The sequence below is a fragment of the Lissotriton vulgaris genome, unplaced genomic scaffold (genome assembly GCF_964263255.1).
Source record: "Lissotriton vulgaris unplaced genomic scaffold, aLisVul1.2 SCAFFOLD_1221, whole genome shotgun sequence".
Taxonomy (NCBI): domain Eukaryota; kingdom Metazoa; phylum Chordata; class Amphibia; order Caudata; family Salamandridae; genus Lissotriton; species Lissotriton vulgaris.
In genome coordinates, this window is record NW_028246228.1 from 295,899 (window position 1) to 320,280 (window position 24,382).

Here is a 24,382-nt window from a genome sequence, read left to right on the forward strand (position 1 = left end):
AGGCACGGAGGAAGGAAATTCCAGAACCAACGGTAGGGGGGGCGGGGCGGAAATCTGGAGGTTTCATCCACTTCAAAGCTGGCACTACATATAGAAATAGGACCCTCTGAGAACTGCCATGCTACTTGAAGCTTGCATTGTACTGTCAAAGGACTGCCTGCTGTTTACGACCAGCCTTCTGCTTGTTCCCAGGACTACTAGAGTGACTCCAAGGGTCTGTTGGCTGACCTCCTGTTCTGGTTTCCAGGTGCAGAACAAGCTGTAGAGGCCCTGGAACTGCTCAGCTTACCTGCTGGAACTGGACCTGCAGTTATCTCCTTATCTTCAAGGGGTACCTTCCCAGGTCCTAGACTCATTCACTGACATGAAGTTTTGGGCTCTTTGCGACTGCAAACAGGCCTGTACACCTCAAGATCTTGCCACCCACGTAGACCACCAACACACAGATCCAATTATCCCAACTCTGCCCTACAGTAACCACCAGCAACGACCACGAAATCTGCACTTTGTACTATAGCATGGACAGCCCGCAGTGAGCACTAATGCCAAGCTCCAGCAATGACCGCCTGTGATGCCTGACAGGATCTTCGCATTACAGCAATGACCATCCGCGACCCTCTCCTCGCGGCCTACTACACCTTGAACTGGACTCTTCACTCCAGACTCTGAAAATGTAACGTTTTCAGTAGGACTAATCTTGTCCCTGTATCCGGCCTGCGCTCCATTGCAGTCAAAGTGTACTTGTTACTTTCACACAGTCTACCCCGACCAGAGGACTGCAATTGGCTCTATGTGCTTTTATACGCTCTACTTCTCAAAATATTTGAAATTGCATATCTCTTGTTCTACGGAATGGATTTTTGTCACTCTGATATCTTTTTATTTATTACATTTTCTCTATTTTCTTGTGTTGTGTGTTCACTTTATTACAGTTTGTGTGCTGAATTAAATACTTAACAAATTGCCTCTAGGTTAAGCCAGCTTGCTTTTGTGCCAAGCTACCTGAGGGTGGAGCACATGTTGATTTAGTGACTTTTGTGGTTCACTCTGACAGGGATTGTGGTTGTTGCATGAGAAGGGTCATCACCCCCCTCAATCAAAAACCCAATTCCCTACAACATTTATTCCACAAAAGATTATTCAAGAAGTTATGTTCTGGCACTGATACCAAAAGATGATTGGTGAAGGTGTCTGAGCATTACTGTCACAAGTGATATTGGAGAACGTAGATAAATAGCCAATGATACTGCATAATATGTGGCGAACGTGAGTTAGGGCATTAATATCAAAGAAGATAATTACCAATAAACTTGGGGGCACTGATTTCACATGAATATTTGTGCTAATGCGTTTGGAATACTTCTTTCACAAGGACTTTTTTAACATAGTTACATTCACATTAATTTCTCAAGGGATTACTGGAGCCATTGTTTGTGGTAGCTGATGTGCCAAGGTGTGTTTTTTGAGAAGACTAAGAGAACATTTATGCCATTAGTGATTATCGGTAAAGGTGGACAGTCTCTTATGTCTTGAGTAGTATCTAGTTGTCCATGGATTCATTTGTGTGTGTCTTTTTTTTAACCCAAATGTCTACAACAATAATGTACCAAACAGACAGATTGGAAGGGCCATCTACAGTTGCACCAAAAGGAGCCCCATGTCAGACCAAACCACGTAAATTATGCTATACAAAGAGCATTTGTGATTAGGCTCCCTCGTTAGGTGGGAGACAGTGGCAGTGAAATCCAGAGATGTAATCACCATATGTCAGGTAGTGATAAATGTACATCTTCCATTCTTCATAAATTATTATTTCTTTTGGTTTGATACATTTCCCTACAAGCCCACATGGAATAACGCCACAGCAATTCCTGACACAAGTTTTAAACATAATTGTATCGTGGTTAACAAATGAACAAAGCACCTGATAAAAGCGAAACTAAAATCCCCCACAACTGTTAGATGACATGAGGTTAGGTTACCATTTTAGACTGACAGTGTTCCAAGTGAAACGCATCAGTCTAATATGGAATATCTTTAGTCTGCTCAGGTTTACGTGGTGAATCTGACTAGTGACTGAGTCCACCCAGTCCTTCAGGCACTCTAGCAATGCTGCCAGTGATAGGCTGCCCAAGTCTCTCTGCACATTACTCTCTGAATCTTTTAATTCTTGGTGACTGCCTCCTGAAACTTGCCCTATCTCCCTCACCAAAAAAGGTGTACCATCTTTTGTAGTAGGGTATCTCTGTGTATAGTCATAATCTAGTGAATAGTTCCGCCCATGTGCTGGTACCCCGGAGCAATCAAAAATAATCTCTTAAGCTGTCTTCTTTGCAGTCCAGCATAGACACTTAAGAGAAAATCAAGACAAATAATGCAGCCTAACACTTCCAAGGCTACAAAGGCCACCACTTCATCTAAACAGTGAAAAGAATAGCCAACAATGTCAGATTTTACACATTTTACCAAGTTGCTCTCATAAAGAAAACTCCCCTTCACCAAAATCCTTGAAATGATAGAGAGGAAGGTTTGGATAGACAAGCCCCCAGAGGCTGCCATTATGTGTCTGGAAAAGGGACACTGTGCCTTTAAGGAACTCTCCAGAGACCTTCAGTATCCCAGGATGCACAGCCAAAGTCCTTTTACTTTCAGTTCTTTCTGAAGGTGTATAAAGCAAGGCCTGTAGCATACATTACAGTACCATTTTCTCCACCGGAGAGGAGGGCGGGCGCTTATGACTATAACAGAGATACCCCTACTACTGAACTGGAATTACAGGTAAGAAACTACTCCTTCTGTAGTAGGGGATCTCTGTATATAGTCATAATCTAGTGAATAGAATGACAAGCCCATCTCAAAAACCTGTCCGGCGGTGGAGAAAAAACACACAACACCTCTATTGTGCAAACAGATTTCTCAATGAAGCCTGCCCAACCTGAGCATCTGTTCCGGCATCAAAGTCCAGACAGTAATGCTTAGCAAAGGTGTGGACCGACTTCCAAGTGGTAGCCCTGCAGATCTCTGCAATGGGAACATTACATAGCAAAACTATTGTAGCCGCTCTACCTCTGGTAGAATGAGCCTTAGGCTTACCCCCTAGGTCTTGTTAGCCTTCTGATAACATAACTGGATACAGGACACAATCCATCTAGAAATGGACTGTTTCGAGGTGGAAAGACCAATCCTGACCGACACATAATTGACAAACAATTGGTCTGACCTACGAATATCCTTGGTCTTATCCAAGTAAAATTTCAACACTCTCCTGACATCCAGGGAGTGAAGAGACCTCTCCGCTGGAGTGGAAGGGTTCTGAAAAAACGTAGGCAACGTTATAGTCTGATTGCCATGGAAATCATAAATCACCTTAGGAAGGAACTTAGGGTGAGTACTCATCACAACCTTAGCAGCATGAAATACAGTATAAGGTTCTTGGAAACACAATGCCTGAATTTCACTTGATGTGATGGCCACAAGGAAGGCCACCTTCCATGACAAATGCTACAGAGAAACCTTATGGGTAGGTTCAAACAGCTCCTTCATCAACCGGAACAGCACCACATTCAGCTCCCATGATGGCGAAGGACGTCGAACAGGAGGAAACACTTTCTTCAATCCTTCCAAAAAATCTTTAATCACAGGGATCTGGAAGAAGGATGTCTGTGAAGGGCATTTCCTATACGTAGTTAATGCTGCAAGGTGAACCTTAATCGAATGAAAATTAAGTCCAGACTGAGCTAAATGCAAACAGTATGGAATAATGACATCTTCCTTGCAGGTCGTCGGATCATAATTCTTGGAAGTGTACAAGATGCAGAACCTCTTCCAGGCATAGGAAGTCCTAGTGGAAGGTCGCTTAGCCTCCTTAAGTACATTCATGCAATCATCAGGTAGATTCAGGTGTCCATATTGTACTATCTCAGGAGCCGCAGGTGGGGGAGGAGAGACCGGTGAAGCAGGTCCGTGAACCACCATTGGTAGCCGTTATCGGCAGTCCTCTGTTAGCAGCCAGTGCCAGATCGCCTGCGCTTCTTGTGACAGTGTGCGCGATCTCGAACCCCCTGCTTGTTGAGGTAATACACTGTGGTCGTATTGTCCGTCTGTACAAGCAAGGAGTTGGTCTGGAAGTACGGATGAAAGGCCTTCAGTGCCAAGTGAACAGCTCTGAGTTCCAGGAAATTGATGTGATACGTGGATTCCGCCGGGGGCCACGTTCCCTGGATTTGTAGATGGTCCGAATGCACTCCCTAGCCGTGGAGAGAAGCATCTGTGACGATAGTCTGAATGGGAATGTGGAATGGAACCCCTCTGAGGAGATTCTCTGCTGAGCACCACCATCTCAGGGACTGTTGAGCGTGAAGGGACAGCCGGATCCTGTCATCGCAGCTCCCCCGCTTCTGGTCCCACTGATCTTCCAAACATTCCTGCAGCGGCCTCACGTGGAGGCGTGCGTGTGGCGTGAGGAAGATGCAAGAGGCAATCGACCCCAGTAGAGAAGACACCGTCTTCACTGTCTTAGATGGAACCGCATGAGAGCCTGAGCTTTCCGAAGGATCGATAAGCGTCGCTCCTCCGAAGGAGACACGCTTGCTGAAAGAGTATAGATGGAGGCTCCCAAGTACTGTAGGCACTAGACAGGAGTCGGAACAGACTTTGACATGTTTATGTGCAACCCCAGCTGGCTCAACAGAACGGCCGTCCTGTTGAAGTGCAATTGTGGCGGCTTTGATCAACCATGCGTCCAGGTATGGGTAGACAAACACCTTATTCTTTCTCAGGTGAGCCGCTACCTCTGCCATGCACTTTAAAAAGGTCCTGGGCGCAGACTACAGTCCAAACTGTAGTACGGTGTACTGATAGTGATTTGTGCCAACCAGAAATCGCAGGAACTTCCGATGTTTTCGTGCAATGGGCACATGGAAGTCGTCATCTTGCAGATCTATTGCGCAAAGCCAGTCTCCTCTTTGCAGCTGAGGATAAATCTGGACCAGAGACAATATGCGAAACTTCTCCCTGCGAATCCATTTGTTAGCTTGTCACAAATCCAGAATGGGCCTGAACTCGTTCTTGTCCTTCCTGCACACCAGAAAGAACCGGGAGTAAAAACCCTTTCCCCTTTGAGACAAAGAAACGTCTTCTATCGCCCTTTTTCTTAATAGGGTATCAGCCTCCGCTTGGAGCTCAAGCAGCTGGAACTGCAAGCAAACCGGTAGAATAGCTGGAGGAGGGCTGACGAAACGAAGACTGTATCCATTGCAAACAATATTCAGCACCCACTTGTCCTGAGTAATTTTTTTCCACTCTGCCAAGTAATTCTGTATGCTTCCCCCTACCGGAGCGGGTAACGGAAGAGGGGGAAGTAGCACCTCAGGGCTTAGACCCGGCTGGGCCCTTGATCGCCGAGGAGGACTGCTGTCCGCCTCCGCCCCTCTGACGCTTCTGGAATGGCTGCCGCTGGTACTGCTGCTGCTGTTGCTGTTGACCAGCTTGACGACCCTGCCCTCGTCTTTGCGAACCATACCGCCTCTGGAACGGACGGAAGGACTACCTCTGCTCTTTTTGTTTTTCTAAACCAACAGCTTTAAGTGTCTCTACCTCTGCCTTCATGCGGGCCATCTCCTCGTCCGCATGTGATCCAAAGAGAGCCGATCCAGAGAATGGTAAATTAGCGACTCTGTTGCGCCTCTGGTTTGAGAGATGTAAGGCGCAACCACACATGTTGCCATAAATTGATGCCATAGCAGTAATCCTGAGCCGCCAGGAGAGAGGCGTCCGCCGCAGTGCTGATGACCTGATTGGAGACCATCATGTCCTCATTCAAAATCTCCTGGATGTCTTCTCCCCTATCCCTCTGGAGTACCTCCAGGAACTGCTGCAGGGACTCCCACAAGGATCGGTCGTAGCGTCCCAAGAGCGCTGAGGCACTTGCCACTTTCATTGAGGTGGCCGCAGTCCCAGAGACTTTCTGTCCAGCTGAGTCCATCTGTTGGCTTTCCTTATCCGGCGGCACCGTAGAAGACGGGGTAGTAGAATGCTGCTTCTTGGCAGCAGTTACGATAACAGAATCTGGTACCGGATCTGATCTCAGGAACGCCGGATCGGAATCCGGGGGCCTGTACTACTTCTGCAGCCGGGATGGAGCTGACTTCACTGAGGCCGGAGTCAGAAAAAGCTCCTAAGCCGGTTCCTCCAGTCCTGGCAACAAGGGGCGAAACAAATGCCGCTTGTGTAAGGTTTCAAATATCACCAATGTAAAAGGTGTGGGTACCGACAAAGTGATCCCCAACTTCGCTGCCCCTCTCAATAGCACCTCCTGAAATGTTACGATGTCCTCCACCGGGGACACCCTCATATGGGGGAAATCTGATAAGGTGGGAGAATATCTCGGGACACTTAAAGAGTCCGTATGATAGGACCGTGACCTATCCCGGTGACGATGACAGGACCATGTTGTAGACCGACGGTCGATGTCTCCCTCTGGACCGTGATCTAGACCTCCTAGTCCTCGGGCGATCCACTGGTGGTACAGGAGGCGGGAGCTTTGGAGGCAGAACCGGAGTCCTACGCTGTAGAGGCCTTGTAGGCGGTGACCGAAGGAGCGGGAGCGATGGAGGAGGCAGTCGTGGAAGCGGAGGAGGCAGAGAAGTCAGAGGAGGAGGCAAGGGAGGTAGCGGAGGTGGCTTCCTCGGAGGCAATGGTGGTGGCGTAGGCGTCCTGGGCCTAGAAGGCGAATAGGTACGAGAATATTCGGATTCCGAAGACCTAACTACTCTCTACTTCTGCACAGGTCTTCACGAGGATGCTCTGGAGGCAGACCTCTTTTCAGCCGAGCGCCGGCGCCGCCGCGACCGGGGGCTCGTATTATACAGAAGATAGGCTGACTACTGAGGCAGAGGACATCGTCCTGGTCCTTGAATGCATCCTCGACGTCGACTTTTCCTTTCTCGACGTCGATCTCTTCGCCTTTCTGCTTCTCAACGTCGATCGTCTAGACGTCGATGAACTCCTCAACATCGACTCTCTTCTCTTCGACGCTGACTTGTCTTTCGTTGACATCGAACATCGAGTCGACCTCAACAGCGAGCGCCGGTGCCACCTAGACTCTCTCGACGTCGATGATGTGTCGACGCCGGTGAAGTCCTCAACGTCGACCTCGTCCGATGTCTCGATGTCCTTCCCCTCGACGTCGAACGTCTACGTCGCTTCGACCCAGAGCCCTGGGTCGACAGGGAACAGATAGTGGTCATGCCTTTCGACGCCGACGTCGAAGCCATCGACGTCGACCGTGACCGGTGCCTTTTCTGGGCCTTTTCTTGACTGGGGAGCCCCCAGAGGCCGAAGCACAGGCAGAGGACGATGCCTGAGTCCCTCCATGCCCAGACCCACCTGGTTCCTGATGTCTCCTCTGCTCCAGGCCTTGGAGACAAATCTTCTCCCTGTCACGCAGGGTCCTCCTGGAAAAAGATTGACAAATCTCACAGGCTTCAGGGACATGGAAGGAAGGGAGACAGAGTATGCATACTCTGTGGTGGTCAGATTTAGCCTTCTTTCTGGCACACTTAGGGCACTTGTAGAATAAAGCTGGCATATTCGACTGAAGGAGTGGGCAAAACTGGCTGAAAAACACATCAAAGGAAAAGGAAGACCCCAGACATCGAGTGAAACACTCAAAACACTTGAAAAGTGCCAAAAAATGAAGAAATACCCAAAAAGGGAGAGCCCAATGCTCCAGGGTCCTGCTAGCCGTAGCCGGGAAAAAAACCTGAAAGTAACAGGACTTTGGCTGTGCATCCTGGGATACTGAGGTTCTGTAGTAGGGGATCTCTGTGTATAGTCATAATCTAGTGAATAGTCCCACCCATGTGCGGGGACCCCGGAGCAATCAAAAATAGTCTCTTAAGTTGTCAAAAAATGCAGAACTGCAAAGACACTTAAGAAAGAATTTAAAGACAAATAATGCAGCCTATATCCACAGGCTACACTGTCCAGTACTTCAACTAGAAATTCCACCAAAAAAAAACCCACACACACATCACAGCCTGCCCAGTTTTTTCCGTAGAGAAACTTGCCTCTACCTTTAAAAGCCTCTGGAATGATAGAGAGGAAGGCATGGACAGACAAGCCCAATAGGCTGCCATTATGTGGCTTAAATAGGATACTGTGCCTTTAAGAGAACTTTCCAGAACTTCTCCCAGTATTCCAGAATGCACAGCAGGTCCCTTTTACTTAGTTCTTTTTTCCGGCTCCTGCTACAGGACCCTGGTGCATTGAGCTCTCCCTTTTTCAAAGGTTTATTGGATTTTTGTGCACTTTTTGGTTTAAAGTATTATCAGTTACTGTACTTGGTGTTTCCCTTCACTCCTGTGTATTTGTTCAGGCTTTTTAGGGCTCTAAAATGCCTGCTCTTTTCGACAAGTGCCCAGCAAGTGGAAGGAAGAAGTCCAAGACTGATCCACACGACGTCTGCATTATCTGTCTCGCTGAAGCACATGTCCTTGAAGAATGTGACATCTGCCAGTACCTTTCAGCAAGGACCCTGAGGGAAAGGCTGAAGATTAGGCTTTAAGGCCTAGAGGAGAGACGACTGCGGGCTGCAGGTGGGTCTGGGCAGGCTGGGAAGGCTCCCTCTGCTGAGGCCTCTAGGGGGCTCCCCAGAGGCAGGAAGCCCAGCAAACGGTCCTGATCTCAGTCGGCGTCGATTGCATCAACGGCACCTTCGAGAGGGATGACGACGGTGTGTTCCCCATCTCCCCGGGGCTCCGGGTCGAGATGGCGTGAAGGATCGACGTCGAAGGGCCTGGGTAGGCCGCCGTCGAGCCCACCGTCGACTGCTTCTATGTCGTCGACGTCAGCGTCGAGCTATCGGCGTCGAAGAAAGAGCGACAGGCGTCGGCGCTCGCCGTCGAGGCGACACCGCCGGTCGCCGTCGAGTAGACGGTCGGCGTCGAGAGGATCCTCGACTTCGAGGACCTCGAGAAAGCGGTCAGCGTCAAGGAGGAGTCAATGCTCATCGTCGAGGACTGAACGTTCGACGTCGCGGAGGTGGCGTTCGGCGACGAGGAAGAAGCGTTTGGCGTCGCGGAGGCGGCGTTCAACGGAGGGAACGATCGCGCAACAAGTCATCCACGCGGTCGAGACGACGCCACAGGAGGCGCAGGTCTCGTTCTCATACGAGGTCCTCAGGGACCAGGGACTACTCTCCGACTTTGTCGGAATCACCGGAGACAAGGGTGTCACCGGTTGACGATCTGGGGCCCAAGACATCGGTAATCCTCGAGACACTGCACCAGAAACATCTGTCTCGTCCATTATTGCCACTGGTACCGGGCCTGGAGGATCCGGCCATGGACCTTTTTCTCACGCCGGCGGTGACTAAGGCGGCCCCCTCGAGACAACAGAAAAAATACCGGGCTCCCGATTCTGATCCAGCTTTTCTTAGAGTGGAACCCCCTCCAGACTCTGTGATAGTGACGACGGCTCGTAAACAGCATGCCACCACTCCGTCCACCACAGTCCCACCAGATAAAGAATCTCGATGGCTGGATTCGGCTGGTAGGAAGGTTTGTGGGACGTTGGCGACCTCCATGAAGGCTGTGAGTGCCACGGCCTTGTTGGGGCGCTATGACCGTGCCCTCTGGGAATCCCTCCGGCAGTTTATAGAACACCTGCCTCGTGACAAGAGAAGATTTCCAGGAGGTGTTAAATGAGGGGATGTTGGTGGTGAATCAGGTCATCAGTTCTGCAGTCGATTCTTCCCTCCTGGCGCGCATGGCTTCTGCCATGGGATTAACCAGCGACGACACGCCTGGCTCCTCCTCACGTCGCTGAAACCTGACGCACAACAAAGGGTTTGATTGCCGGGGTCCACGCACATGGGCGGGACTATTCACTAGATTATGACTATAACAGAGATACCCCTACTACAGAAATGGAGTTACAGGACAGAAACTACTCCGTCTCTGGGGAGTTCCTTAACCCCTTCGATGCTCATGACGAGCTCAGCTCGTAATGAGGCACGGTTGGGCTGTGCTTATGATGAGCTGAGCTCGTCATGAAACAATAGAGTTCAAAGCCTCCCAGCACAGGAGGGGAAAAGCCATAGCAGCCAAGGTGTTAAAGGCACGGTATCCCTTTTCCAGACACATAATGGCAGCCTATGGGGGCTTGTCTGTCCAACCCTTCCTCTCTATCATTTCAAGGATTTTGGTGAAGGGGAGTTTTCTCTATGAGGGAAACTTGGTAAAATGTGTAAAAGCTGACATTGTTGGCTATCCTTTTCACTGTTTAGATGAAGTGGTGGCCTTTGCAGCCTTGGAAGTGTTAGGCTGCATTATTTGTCTTGATTTTCACTTAAGGGTCTTTGCAGGACTGCAAAGAAGACCGCTTAAGAGATTATTTTTGATTGCTCCGGGGTCCACGCACATGGGCGGGACTATTCACTAGATTATGACTATAACAGAGATACCCCTACTACAGAACTGGAGTTACAGGTAAGAAACTACTCCATCTCACTCCTTTAACATGAGGTGATCATGGATGTGTATGCCCTGTAATCTTACACATAGAGAGATGTATGTGAATTTAATTGTAATAATGATGTATGATGGGTTGAAAAAACATAATGTAAATAATAAAGTAGTGTCTCTCTCTTCTCCTCACCCCCTCCCAGTGTTCTAAATGTTCGCCTTTTGCATTGATCATAAAGTTCTATTTTTCTTTTAGGTATGATGACCTGTTGGTGGTCCCAATTATTGAAAATACACCGGAAGAGAAAGATCTGAAGTTTCGGATGGTACAAGCAATGAACGACTATCCCGACTCTTGCGCTGTCTTAGTCCGCCGGCATGGAATCTATGTTTGGGGAGACACTTGGGAGAAAGCCAAAATCATGTGAGTATCCTGTATTAGAGAGAATGCCAGTGTAGTAAATAAGAGTGGGAAGCAAGCTTGGTTCTGAGTAGGACGGTCACCTTAGTAGTAACCACAAATCAAAACATCAGAGCCTAAAACTTCACACCCACGTGTCCAAGATTGAACACCTTAACCCCTCAATTTAAGCTCATTCATCAGTGCTAAGCATAAACATTTGAGATGTAGTTTACACTGCTACTAGGGTCTGCAATCCTATGGTCACTCCAGATTTTTGCTTTACTGGTTTACGACTTTCCCTGGCTGTGGGCCTGCTAATCAGACTCACTGCCTAGCTGTTCTCTCTTTAAATTGACATCCATGTACTGTAGGTGCATTTACCAATTGGTATTGAGTCACTCTTGTAAGTCCTTGTACAGTGTACCATAGGTACCCAGGGTATTAGTGAACCCAAGGCCTACCAGGGGCTGCAGCATGTATTATGCCACCCCTGGCTGGCCTTCCAAATCTGACACAATTGGCTGATCAATCAAGGTGGTGTAATCACCCTTTGCTTTAGATATAGTATACCTATATATAAACCTAAAATGGACACATATACTCCTATTAGTCACTCCTATGGCAGGCCTTAACAATCCTGGAGGCAGAGTGCTTGGAATTATGTGAGATAGTGCTCTGGCATGAGCTGAGCCTGTCTGCAGATTTCGGAACCAAGTCCTTTAGCTGTTTCCATGATAACACTATACCATATACTCTTAAGTGAATTATAATCCTCGCGGTTATTGCTAACTTTGGCATAGCATTATCAAAACATGTCGAGTAAGGTGTCATACGAATTGGAATACTACCCCCTCACCAGTTCTGGCGACGGGGGTAGTATTCCACCCTTTTAGAGAGACACGACATGTATGTAACTGTGAACCCCGGTAAAAGTTAACTCGAGCCTCAGCATCACAAAATGGATGCTGCCACCACAGACACAAGTCTGATCTCCTGCTGCTGGGAGTCCTTCCAGCGAGGGAGGCCTGGACAAAGGCTTTCCTGCCATGGGAGGTGCTAGCACCACCCCGGACAGGATTTTGTGTATTGGATAGGACAGGCCTGAAAGGAATGAGACATGCCTGGGGCACACAAGGTGCCCTGTGCATACACCGGCTCAAACCAGTTGCTGGGGCACTCCAGCCCCAGCTTTGGCGCGAAACCGGACAGAGGATAGGGGGTGTAACCATCCCCCTTCCTGATCCCACCCATAGGGGAATAAAGGTAGGAGCTGGGCCCATTCCAAATTAGATTATCCTGAATTGAAACTTTACTAGAAGAAACTCTGGACTTCGACTTTCTGCTCCACAGAAGACTGAAGAAATCTCCCTTGTGGCCAAGGAGTGACCACCCTACACAACCAGGCACCATCAAGCGTTCACGGTTCACTTTATCGTCTTCCCTGGTGGATCCAGACTTCAGAGCCCGACGAGACCCGGACTTCCAGACCTCTCCGACCTCAACTCACATCTGCAGCACAGCCGAGATCCGTGGGTGCGACGAGACACGTGGGACCGGCCATCTTGAAGAAACTGCACTTCGCTTCCAGCACAACTTCAGAGGCATCCTCAACTAAGTGCTTTGGGGATTGAGAAGCCCCAGCCTCGAGCAGCTCCTGCACAGAAGATCAGCCCTCCAGCATCCACAAGATCTGCGTGGGGCCCTTTTGCTTGATTGCTGCTCGACGCGTTGTCTGGTCACTTGCCGGCTGGCTAGTGGCCTCCTAGATGACGATGCTTGAAATCCACACCGCTGGTCTGGTTGCTCCAGACTGGCCCATGCTTCCCTGCAAAGGAGAAGCACCCTCCTGGTCCGCACCAGACTCCATCTCCACTCACCGCGTGGGTTGCCTTTGCAAAGGCCTGTTGACGCCGAATCCGGAACCAACACCGCCGACAGCGAGAGTCTGCGTGGGACAGCTCGTGCCTCCATCCTGGTCGTCGAAGACACCTCCTGGTTCACGTGGCTGCAGAGTCAAGCATCCACTCTTCACCTGATAGCGACAACAGCATCTGGTTCCACTCCAGTCACTGGCTAATGACTCTGAACATTGTCCCCTCTGCTTTCAGGTCTTCATCTTCCTTAATCCACCCGTGGATCACTCCGGACAGCCTCCTCCTGGTCGCCTGCAGCATCTATTCTTCAAGGCTCCATAGACTTCAACGCGGAAACCCGACACACTTTGAGACCTATGCACCCGCAGCCCGTGGGTGAGGTAACAAGAGCATTTTGGTGCTCAAGGGTAGATTGACCCTCCTAGTGTCCAGATTTCCAGTCGTTTTAGTCCTAGCTAGTCGGAACTCTCTAATACTTACCTTTTCGTAATTTGTACTGTCCATTGACTTTGTTACGCATCTCGCGTGTGAGTTCACACTCTGCCAACTCGTCCCGTGCGCCTCCTATTACTTACCTAAAGTTAGGATACTGTAGTCCCAGCGATCCTACAGCCTCTGGACAGCTCCATTCCTTCTATCGACTTTCTCAACCCACTTACTTAGTATATGGTTTGACGTGCCCCTAGTGCACCATTGTAATTCGTGCAACTTAAACGTTTTTTTTCCTAAGAGTCTTGTCATGTGCTTAACCCTCTGATCTCATAAAGAGTTCAGAGTTGTTTGTTATTAATAAATATATTGTTTATTTTCATAACAACTAGTGTGGTGTCCTTTTACTTGGTATTCAAGGGGTTATATGTGGTAAAACAGCTGGCTTCACATGCCAAAAGAGTTTAGCCTAAGACTGCTTTGTCCGTGCTACCATTAGGATAGCTGGTCTATAAGGTTGACTTACAACCAATCACCATAAGGGTTGTTTGGACTGATACAAGGTGATCACTAGAACTAGTGAGCATCATATATCAGGCCAACTACTCACATTGGTGTGCAGCGGTTGGGATTTGAGCTTGCTGTTGTTTTTACCAAATATAATCTTGAGATCTCATTTGAAAGATCACATAAGGTACCATAGGTACATATAACAAGTTTAGAAATACTGAGTTCTACTGAACCAGCTGTTGTAGTAGAAAGGGAGTAGCACACCCTGACTACAACTCTTAGCAAGGGATCAGTAGGAAAACCCATATTGTAGGTAAGTGCACCACTTACACCTCACTAGAAAGCATGTCTACCACAGGAGAGAACACATTGGCTCCCCTTGTGGCTAGTGACCCTCCACAGGTCATTTCAAGATATGCAGCACTCAGCTTCCAGGAGATGAGACCATTGTGTACCTCCAGGAAACTGAAACAGGGTTGTAACCCTACCCTTCCTTTTCAGATAGGTCTCTTAGAGACATATGATGCTAGAAGGGCATCTAACCCAGGCCCCTCTGATCCTACAGATGGAAGCATGCCCACCTTAGAAGGTGACCCTGAGTCTAACCTCCCTGAAACAGAAGATGTAGATGGTGGGGTAGATGGGAACTCATCTGAGGAGGAGGTAGACAATGGCCAACCTTTAGTCAGTAGACTTACCAGGGCCAACTTAAGCCTACATGGGGATGGTACTGGGGAGCCCCAGTCCTGTCCACAAGCAGGCCTAACATTGGGAACAGACGAGCTAGGTCTCACTCCAGAGGCTCTAACAGATCTGTTCACTCCCATGTCTCTCATGCATCTTCTCAGAGAGGGAAGACTTCCCCTCAGAGAAGAGAACATGAAGCAAACATGAAGGAAGTCTATCTGAGGATCCACAGGGAAGAACTTGCCCTTGCCAAAGAAAAACTTGCCTTTGCCTGAGAGCAGAAATTGAGTGGGTTAGAACCCACTGGTGGCAGCATTATCACTAGAGATAAAGACAGGAGTTTTGATAATAGACACCTGAGTAAAATAGTGCCCTCCTATAAGGTAGGAGATGACATCCACAAATGGATGGCTGCTTTGGAGAGGGCCTGCACTGTACAGAGTCAGTGGGCAGCTATTCTGTGGCTCTCCTTTGAAGGTAAAGGTAGAGATAAGCTCCTCACTGTTAGAGCTGAGGATGCTAATGATTACCAAGTCCTGAAAAATGCACTGGTTGATGGGTTTGGCTTAACAACTGAACAGTACAGGTTGATGTTCAGAGACACCCAGAAAACTCAGTCTCAGGATTGGACTGACTTTGTTGATTATGCCACTAAGGCTTTGGAAGGCTGGCTACTGGGAAGTAAAGTTACTGATTACACAGGATTGTATAATCTAATTATTAGAGAGCAAATCTTAAATAACTGTCAGAACCAGTTGTTGCATCAGCACCTTATTGACGGAGATCTGACCTCTCCCCAAGAATTGGGAAAGAAGGCAGACAGATGGATCAGGACAAGGGTCAAACAGCAGAACCAGAACCAGGGTGGTGGCCAGAAGAAAGCAGACCAGAGGGGTAATAATGAGAACAAACAAAATGACCAGAAGGCTTCAACAGGGCCCCAACAATCTAAGGAGAGTGTGTCCCAGAATTCCCAAAAGAAGAAGACTGATGTTCCAAGAAAACCATGGTGCCAATACTGTAAAAGTAAGACTCGATGGTTTAGTGAGTGCACCAAGAAAGGCACAGCTCCTACCACTACTGCCCCTAAGGCACCTGCACCCCCTAGTACAGTTAGTAGTGGTAGTGCACCCCCCAAGGCTATAGTTGGGTTAACCCTGGGAACTGAGGTGGGTTCTGACTTAGTCAGGATACCTACTCAGGCTGTTCTTTTTTGTAGTGGGGCCATGGATTTGACCCCTACTGTAAGTCCCAGTACACTGGGCAAATACAGGCAAACGCCTTTAATTAATGGAAAAATGGCTCAGGCCTACAGGGACACTTGTGCTAGTGTCACTATGGTGACACCAAACTTTGTGGACCCTGATCAGGTAGTACTCGGTTCAGACTACCTAGTGACCAATGCTAGCAATGTCACTACCAATCACAGTATGGCAGTTGTTAACTTCTCCTGGGGAGGGGTAACTGGCCTCAAAAGGGTTGTAGTTAGTTCAGACTTCCCAGTGGACTCTCTGTTGGGCAATGATTTGGAATCCTTTTTATGGTCAGAAGTGGAGTATAGGACTCATGTGGAGATGTTAGGTTTGTCAGCACATGTCCTTGCTTTGACCAGGTCACAGGCCAAGAAATGCCCAGCTGAACAAGTGCTGGATCCTGGAACAATGGACCAGACACTACCGAAGAGAAAGAGCAGTAGGGTTAAGGCAGTGCTATCCCCCCTGCCTCAAAGTGAGGATCAGCCCTCTCAGGAGACTGACCCAAAGACCCCAGAAGGAACTGTCCTAGAAGAGCTTGAACCTGACCAGATTGAGTTTCTTGGGACAGGGGGACCTTCCAGGGCAGACCTGAGGCAGGCACAGTTACACTGTTCCTCTCTTGAACCCCTCAGACAGCAGGCTGCTGCTGAGGCTGCGGGTAATGCTACAGGTACCCACAAGGTGTACTGGGATGATGGACTCCTATACTCTGAGGCAAGAGACCCCAAGCCTGGTACTACCATGAGGCTGGTTATCCCCTTGTCTCTGAGAGGTTTCCTTCTTACCTTAGCCCATGAGATTCCCCTTGCAGGTCACTTAAGCCAGAACAAGGGACTTGGGAAAGACTTGTCCCTCACTTTCACTGGCCTCATATGTCTGAAGACACCAGAGTTTTGTCGCTCATGTGTCACTTGTCTAGCCAGTGGCAAATCAGGTGGCACAACAAAGGCCCCCCTTATACCACTACCTGTGGTGGGGGTACCCTTTGAAAGAGTATGTATTGACAGTGTTGGGCCAATGGACCCCCCAACAGCATCTGGGCACAGATTTATACTAGTGGTAGTGGATCATGCCACTAGGTATCCAGAAGCTATTCCCCTTAGTACCACTACAGCTCCTGTTGTGGCCAGGGCCCTACTTGTAGTTTTCTCCTGAGTGGGGTTTCCTACGGAGGTTGTCTCTGACAGAGGTGCAAACTTTATGTCAGGATACTTGACTGCAATGTGGAAGGAGTGTGGTGTAAATTACAAATTCACCACCCCCTATCATCCACAGTGCAATGGGCTTGCGGAGAGATTCAACAAGACCCTAAAAGGGATGATAAAAGGGTTACCTGAAAAGCTTAGGCAAAGATGGGACATCCTTCTACCCTGCCTTCTGTTTGCTTACAGAAAGGTCCCACAGAAAGGGGTTGGTTACAGCCCTTTTGAGCTACTATTTGGGCATCCTGTAAGGGGACACCTATGTCTTGTGAAGGAAGGATGGAAGTAACCTCTCAAAAAGCCTAAACTTGACATAGTGGACTATGTTCTTGGTCTCTGCTCCAGGATGGCAGAGTACATGGAGAAGGCATCTAAACCCCCTGAGGCCAGCCAAGAACTTCAAAAAGCTTGGCATGACCAAAGGGCTGTCCTGACTGTTTACCAGCCTGGACAGAAGGTGTGGGTGTTGGAGCCAGTGGCCCCAGCAGCTCTCCAAGACAAATGGTCTGGACCCCATACCATCATTAAACAAACGGGAGAGGTCACCTACCTGGTAGACCTTGGAACTCCCAGGAGCCCTCACAGGGTACTTCATGTGAACAGGCTCAAGGTATTTGTTGACAGGGAGGACATGGGCTTGCTCATGGCCACAGATGAGGGACAGGAGGAAGAGAGTGACCCTCTCCCAGACCTGCTCACTCAGAACCCTGATGATGGATCAGTAGATGGTGTGGTCTTTTCTGACAGCCTCTCTGAACATCAGCAAAAGGATTGCAAACAGGTTCTTCAATCCTTTAGACAAATGTTCTCTCTGACCCCCAGTCAGACAAACTGGTGCAACCATGAGGTGGACACTGGTGACAGTCTGCCTATAAAGAGTAAAATATACAGGCAACCTGACTACGTCAGAGACTGCATAAAGAAAGAAGTACAAACGATGTTGGAATTGGGAATCATTGAACCCTCAGAGAGCTCTTAGGCTAGTCCTGTAGTTCTAGTGCCAAAACCTCACACATAGGATGGTAAGAGAGAGATGAGGTTTTGTGTAGACTACAGGGGTCTCAATGCTGTCACTAAGACAGATGCCCATCCAATACCCAGAGCATATGAACTCATAGATAAATTGGCTTCTGCCAAATTCTTGAGTACATTTGACCTAACAGGTGGTTATTGGCAGAACAGGTTAGCTGAGGATGCCAAGGCCAAAACAGCATTTTCTACCCCAGGAGGTCATTACCAATTTGTGGTGATGCCCTTTGGTTTGAAAAATGCACCTGCCACTTTTCAAAGGTTGGTGAACCAAGTTCTCACTGGGTTGGATGACTTTTGTGCAGCATATCTAGATGATATTGCTGTCTTTAGCTCCACCTGGGAGGATCACCTGATCCACCTGGGGAAAGTTTTGGAGGCTCTGCAAAAGGCAGGCCTCACTATCAAAGCTACTAAGTGGCAGATAGGGCAGAGTCAGGTTGTGTACCTGGGCCACCTTGTAGGTGGAGGCCAGGTTCAACCCTTGGAGAGCAAGTTAGAGGCCATAAAGGACTGGGCTCCTCCAACTACCCAGACACAGGTCAGAGCTTTCTTGGGCCTGTCTGGTTCTACAGGAAATTTGTCAGAAATTATGGGACAATTGTGACCCCTCTTAATGACCTGACAAGTAAGAAAATGCCAAAGAAAGTTCAGGGGACAGTTAGCTGTCAAAAGGCATTTGATGACCAAAAGCCGGCCATGTGCACTGCACCTATTCTCAAGAGTCCAGACTACTCCAAAACTTTCATTGTACAAACAGATGCTTCTGAGTTGGGTGTGGTAGCTGTTCTATCTCAACTGAATAATGATGGTCATGACCAGCCCATTGCTTTTATAAGTAGAAGGCTGACCCCTAGAGAGAAACTTTGGTCAGCTATTGAGAGGGAGGCTTTTGCTGTGGTTTGGGCCCTGAAGAAGTTGAGGCCATACTTATTTGTAACTCACTTCAAGATTCAGACAGACCATAAGCTCCTCTTGTGGCTAAATCAAATGAAGGGTGAAAACCCCAAACTTCTTAGGTGGTTCATTTCCCTACAGGGGATGGACTTTACAGTGGAGCACAGAACAGGGACTGACCATGGCAACGCAGATGGTCTCTCCAGGTATTTCCACTTAGAACAGGAAGACTCACCTGGCCAAGGTCAGTTTAATGTCCCTATGTTTGGGGGGGGTTGGGGGGGGCTATGTAGGAGAGTAGGGTCTGCAATCCTATGGTCACCCCATATTTTTGCTTTTTGCTTTACTGGTTTACGACTTTCCCTGGCTGTGGGCCTGCTAATCAGACCCACTGCCTAGCTGTTCTCTCTCTAAATTGACATCCATGTACTTTAGGTGCATTTACCAATTGGTATTGGGTCTCAATGTAAGTCCTTGTACAGTGTACCAGAGGTACACAGGGCATAAGTGAACCAAAGGCCTATCAGGGGCTGCAGCATATATTATGCCACCCCTGGCTGGCCATCCAAATCTGACACAACAGGCTGATCAATCAGCTGGGGCAAGGTGGTGTAATGACCCTTTGCTTTAGATATAGTATACCTATATCTAAACCTAAAATGGGCACATATACTCCTATAAGTCACTCCTATGGCAGGCCTTAACAATCCTGGAGGCAGAGTGCTTGGAATTATGAGAGATAGTGCTCTGGCATGAGCTGAGCCTGTCTGCAGCTTTCGGAACCAAGTCCTTTAGCTGTTTCCATGATACCGCTATACCATATACTCTTAAGTGCATTATAATCCTCGCAGTTATTGCTAACTTTGGCATAGCATTATCAAAACATGTCGAGTAAGGTGTCATACGAATTTGAATACTACCCCCTAGCCAGTTCTGGCGACGGGGGTACCATTCCACCCTTTTAGAGGGACATGACGTGTATGTAACTGTGAACCCCGGTTAAAGTGAACTCGAGCCTCAGCATCACAAAATGGATGCTGCCACCACAGACACAAGTCTGACCTCCTGCTGCTGGGAGTCCTTCCAGCGAGGGAGGCCTGGACAAAGGGTTTCCTGCCTTGGGAGGTGCTAGCACCACCCCAGACAGGATTTTGTGTATTGGGTAGGACAGGCCTGAAAGGAATGAGACATGCCTGGGGCACACAAGCTGCCCAGTGCATACACCGGCTCAAACCAGTTGCTAGGGCACTCCAGCCCCAGCGCGAAACCGGACAAAGGATAGGGGGTGTAACCACCCCCCTTCCTGGTCCCACCCATAGGAGAGACCTAGTGATAGTACAGCCCCCTTTAGGAGAATAAAGGTAGGAGCTGGGCCCATTCCAAATTAGATTATCCTGAATTGAAACTGTACAAGAAGAAATTCTGGACTTCGACGTTCTGCTCCACAGAAGACTGAAGAAATCTCCTGTGTGGCCAAGGAGTGACCACCCTGTCCAAGCAGGCACCATCAAGCGTTCCAGTGATGCACTTTGTCGTCTTCCATGGTGGATCCAGACTTAAGAGCCCGGCGAGACCCGGACTTCCATACCTCTCCGACCTCAACTCACATCTGCAGCACAGCTGTGATCCGTGGGTGCGACGAGACACGTGGGACCGGTCATCTTGAAGAAACTGCACTTTGCTTCCAGCACGACTTCGGAGTCATTCTCTACAAACTTCTTTGGGGATTGAGAAGCCCCAGCCCCGAGCAGCTCCTGCACAGAAGATCAGCCCTCCAGCATCCACGAGATCTGCGTGGGGCCCTTTTGCCTGATTGCTGCTCGACGCGTTGTCTGGTCAGTTGCCGGCTGTATAGTGGCCTCCTAGACGACGATGCTTGAAATCTACACCGCTGGTCTGGTTGCTCCAGACTGGCCCTTGCATCCCTGCAAAGGAGAAGCACCCCAGACCCTCCTGGTCCGCACCAGACGCCATCTCCACTCACCGCGTGGGTTGCCTTTGCCAAGGCCTGTTGACACCAAATCCAGAACCAACACCGCCGACAGCGAGAGCCTGCGTGGGACAGCTCGTGCCTCCATCTTGGTCGTCAAAGACACCTCCTGGTCCACGTGGTGCAGAGTCTAGCGTCCACTCTTCACCTGATCGCGACGACAGCGTCTGGTTCCTTCCTGGTCCCAGTCCAGTCACTGGCTAGTGACTTTGAACATTGTCTCCTCTGCTTTCAGGTTTTCATCTTCCTTGATCCACCCTTGGATCACTCCGGACAGCTTCCTCCTGGTCGCCTGCAGCATCTTTCTTCAAGGCCCCATAGACTTCAACGTGGAAACCTGACACACTTTGACACCTATGCACCCGCAGCTCGTGGGTGAGGTAACAAGAGCATTTCGGTGCTCAAGGGTAGATTGACCCTCCTAGTGTCCAGATTTCCAGTCGTTTTAGTCCTAGCTAGTCGGAACTGTCTAATACTTACCTTTTCGTAATTTGTACTGTCCATTGACTTTGTTACGCATCTCGCGTATGAGTTCACACTCTGCACACGCGTCCCGTTGGCCTCCTATTACTTACCTAAAGTTAGGATAGTGTAGTCCCAGCAATCCTACAGCCTCTGGACAGCTCCATTCCTTCTATCGACTTTCTCAACCCACTTAGTATATGGTTTGACGTGCCCCTAGGGCACCATTGTAATTTGTGCAACTTAAACGTATTTTTCCTAAGAGTCTTGTCATGTGCTTAGCCCTCTGATCTCATAAAGAGTTCAGAGGTGTTTGTTATTAATAATATTTTCATAACAACCTGTGTGGTGTCCTTTCACTTGGTATTCGTGGGCTGGCTTCACATGTCAAGAGTTTAGCCTAAGACTGCCTTGTCCATGCTACCATTAGGATAGCTGGTCTATAAGGTTGACTTACAACTAATCACCATATGGGTTGTTTGGACTGATACAAGGTGATCACTAGAACTAGTGAGCATCATATATCAGGCCAACTTCTCACATCTACACCCAAATACTTACTCTCTTGTAGGATTTACAGATTACGGGTTAGCCCTTTGGTAAACTAATAACCCAGAATCCCTAAACTTAAAACTGTGTTCCCAAGTCTAAACGAAAGCATCTTATGGCCTGATTTAGAGTTAGGGGGATGGAAATGTATTTAATAAAGGCAACAGAGTAAAGTACTCTGTCGCACTGAGGGAGTAATCCACCCACAAAATGTTAAATGTCCGCCGGCCCATCAGGCATCACTTACTTGCATGTTCAGAAACTATCATCACAGCCGTTTTTGTAAATTTGAAAGTTTTACAAATGGCTCTATCAACATGGCGTATGTGTCTTGGGAGGCACTACACGCATCAGGTAAAGGGGAGAATGGTTTGTCAGCAATCAAGGTTGTGAGGCAAACTTAGTTTAATAATTGTTCACTCAGTGGATCTACAGCTTATGCCAAACCGCAAGCCTGTTTTTAAACACCAACCGTAAATAAAAACTTCTCTTCCAGGGGATCCTCATCAATAGTCATAAGCATTAGAATATTCCCGCCCATGCGCGGGACCCCGGAAACAATATATTATATGTGTCCCACATATATATAGACATATATATAAAAATATATATATATATATATAAAAATAAGCAATTGCAGCCAAATAAAACAGTAGAGCTGGAATATGCTGTGAAGAATTTCCACCATACATGTGTATTTGCATTAGAAACATGAGAAACAACACCAATGCTTGTTTAGAAACTGTTTTAATGCTTAGAAAGCAGTAGAAATTCTTATAAAACACTGTAAGCATATACAGCTCCCAGGCTGCATTGTAAATACCCAGTCTAAAAAGACTGAAAAGCTAACCTGTAGCTGAATGTACTAAAACTGACGCTGTGCCTTTAAGGCACCTCTGCCCCTAGCTTCCCATCATGCCTCAGGGGTTACAGTTAGGTCAGTTGTTCTTTCCGGCTCCTTCAGGAAGGACCCTGGATACACAGCTCCACACTTTTCTGCCTTTTTAAGTCAGAAAATCTTCTAAAGAACAATTTTTTGATTTACTTTGACTTTTAACAACAGTGTCAAGTAAATAACTGCCTAGCAGTCGATTTTTTGTGAGGTTTTCCCGTCAGGATGCCCACACTATTTGATAATTTCCCTTCTTGTGGCCACAAGAAGGCAAAATCAGACTCTCATGAGGTCTGTATTTTATGCTTGCCAGAGGATCATGATCCTAAAGACTGTTCACATTGTAGAAATCTGTCTGACAGGACTCTTAAAGACAGAGAGAGGAACAGGCTCTATGGTCTGGCCCAGAGATCCATCAGGGGAAGATCTACAGAGAGGAAGAGTTCAAAGAGACCCAGAACTCCCTCCAAAGGCAAGTCAGAGCGTCCATCAACCTCAGCGCCGGGCTCGGCGCTGAAAAAACAACATCTGATGGACAGTTCTAGAGAGAAAACTCCGTCGACGTCGGGACCGGCGTCGGTGAAGAAATCGTCGTCGAAAAGAAGTTCACCGACGACGAAGAAAGCTCCGCCGTCGTCAACTAGGCGACGATCGGCGCCGAGAGAAGCCACGAGATCACCGTTGACGAGAAGATCGGCGTCAAGACATAAGTCAACTCCGCCGTCGTCAACCAGGCGACGATCGGCGTCGAGAAACAGATCACACTCGCCGTCGTCTCAACGTCGACAGGCTTCGAAGAGTGTGACACCTCCGCCGACGTCTCCACGGAGGCGCTCGGCGTCGAGGAGCAAGAGCCCCCTCGGTCGCTTGCCGTCGAGGAAGGGATCATCGTCGACGGCGCGTCGGCGCTCGATGTCGAGGATGTCTAATCCTCCGCCGTCGCCACGTGTCCGGTCGACGTCGAGGGCATCGTCGACGACAGGACAACGTCGATTGCCATCTCCGTCGCCGGCAGACCAACGTCGGTCGACGTCGAGACCTCCGTCGACGGCAGGGCAACGCCGTTCGACGTCGAGACCTCCGTCGACGGCAGGGCAACGCCGTTCGACGTCGAGGGAGAAGACTCCGTCGTCGGCTCAACATCGCCGGTCGACGTCGAGGGACCACGGGTCATCGTTGAGGCGTTCAACGTCGAAGGTTATCACTCCGTCGACGCCGCAGAGGCGTTCGACGTCGAGGGAAAGACTTTTGAGACGTCCTCCAACACCGGTGAGACGAAGATCTCCTTCAGTGCCTTCAACTGTTCTAGTGACGCAATCGGCTTCTCACCATTCCTCCTTAAGTACCTCTGGCTCATCGAGGTCCTCTTCTAGGAGTAGGAGTCCGTTGCCCCAGCGACGGTATGTCACACAGACAAGACTCTCGCCAAGATGGAATGCTCTGTTGAGGCAGTGGAAGGATTCTGGAGCGACGGAGAGGCTACGAAGATATGTAAGCCCACTCCACAGGTCACCTCTTCAGAGACTGATAGAAGAGGCAGACAGACCGAGTCCTATCAGGCACCGATCACGCTCTCGGGAGAGGAGTGCGGAAAGGTCGCATACCCCCAGGGCCTCCCGATCACCACGGAGGGAGCAGCCCAGATCTCGAACACCGAGAAGGGAGGAACGGGCGGAGAGGTCGAGATCTCCACGAAGGGAGCATCAGAGAAAATCACGTTCTCCTCGAAGGGAAGA

General features: G+C 48.8%; 1 protein-coding gene across 1 annotated transcript in view; it reads left to right on the plus strand.

The window, feature by feature from the left end:
- Positions 1-24,382, plus strand: part of LOC147666024 (methylthioribulose-1-phosphate dehydratase-like) — a 266,831-nt gene that overhangs the window by 233,532 nt on the left and 8,917 nt on the right. The window contains exon 14 of the mRNA XM_086949317.1: positions 10,723-10,890. Within this exon, the coding sequence (XP_086805443.1) occupies positions 10,723-10,890 (168 nt within the window). The remainder of the gene's footprint in view (positions 1-10,722; positions 10,891-24,382) is intronic.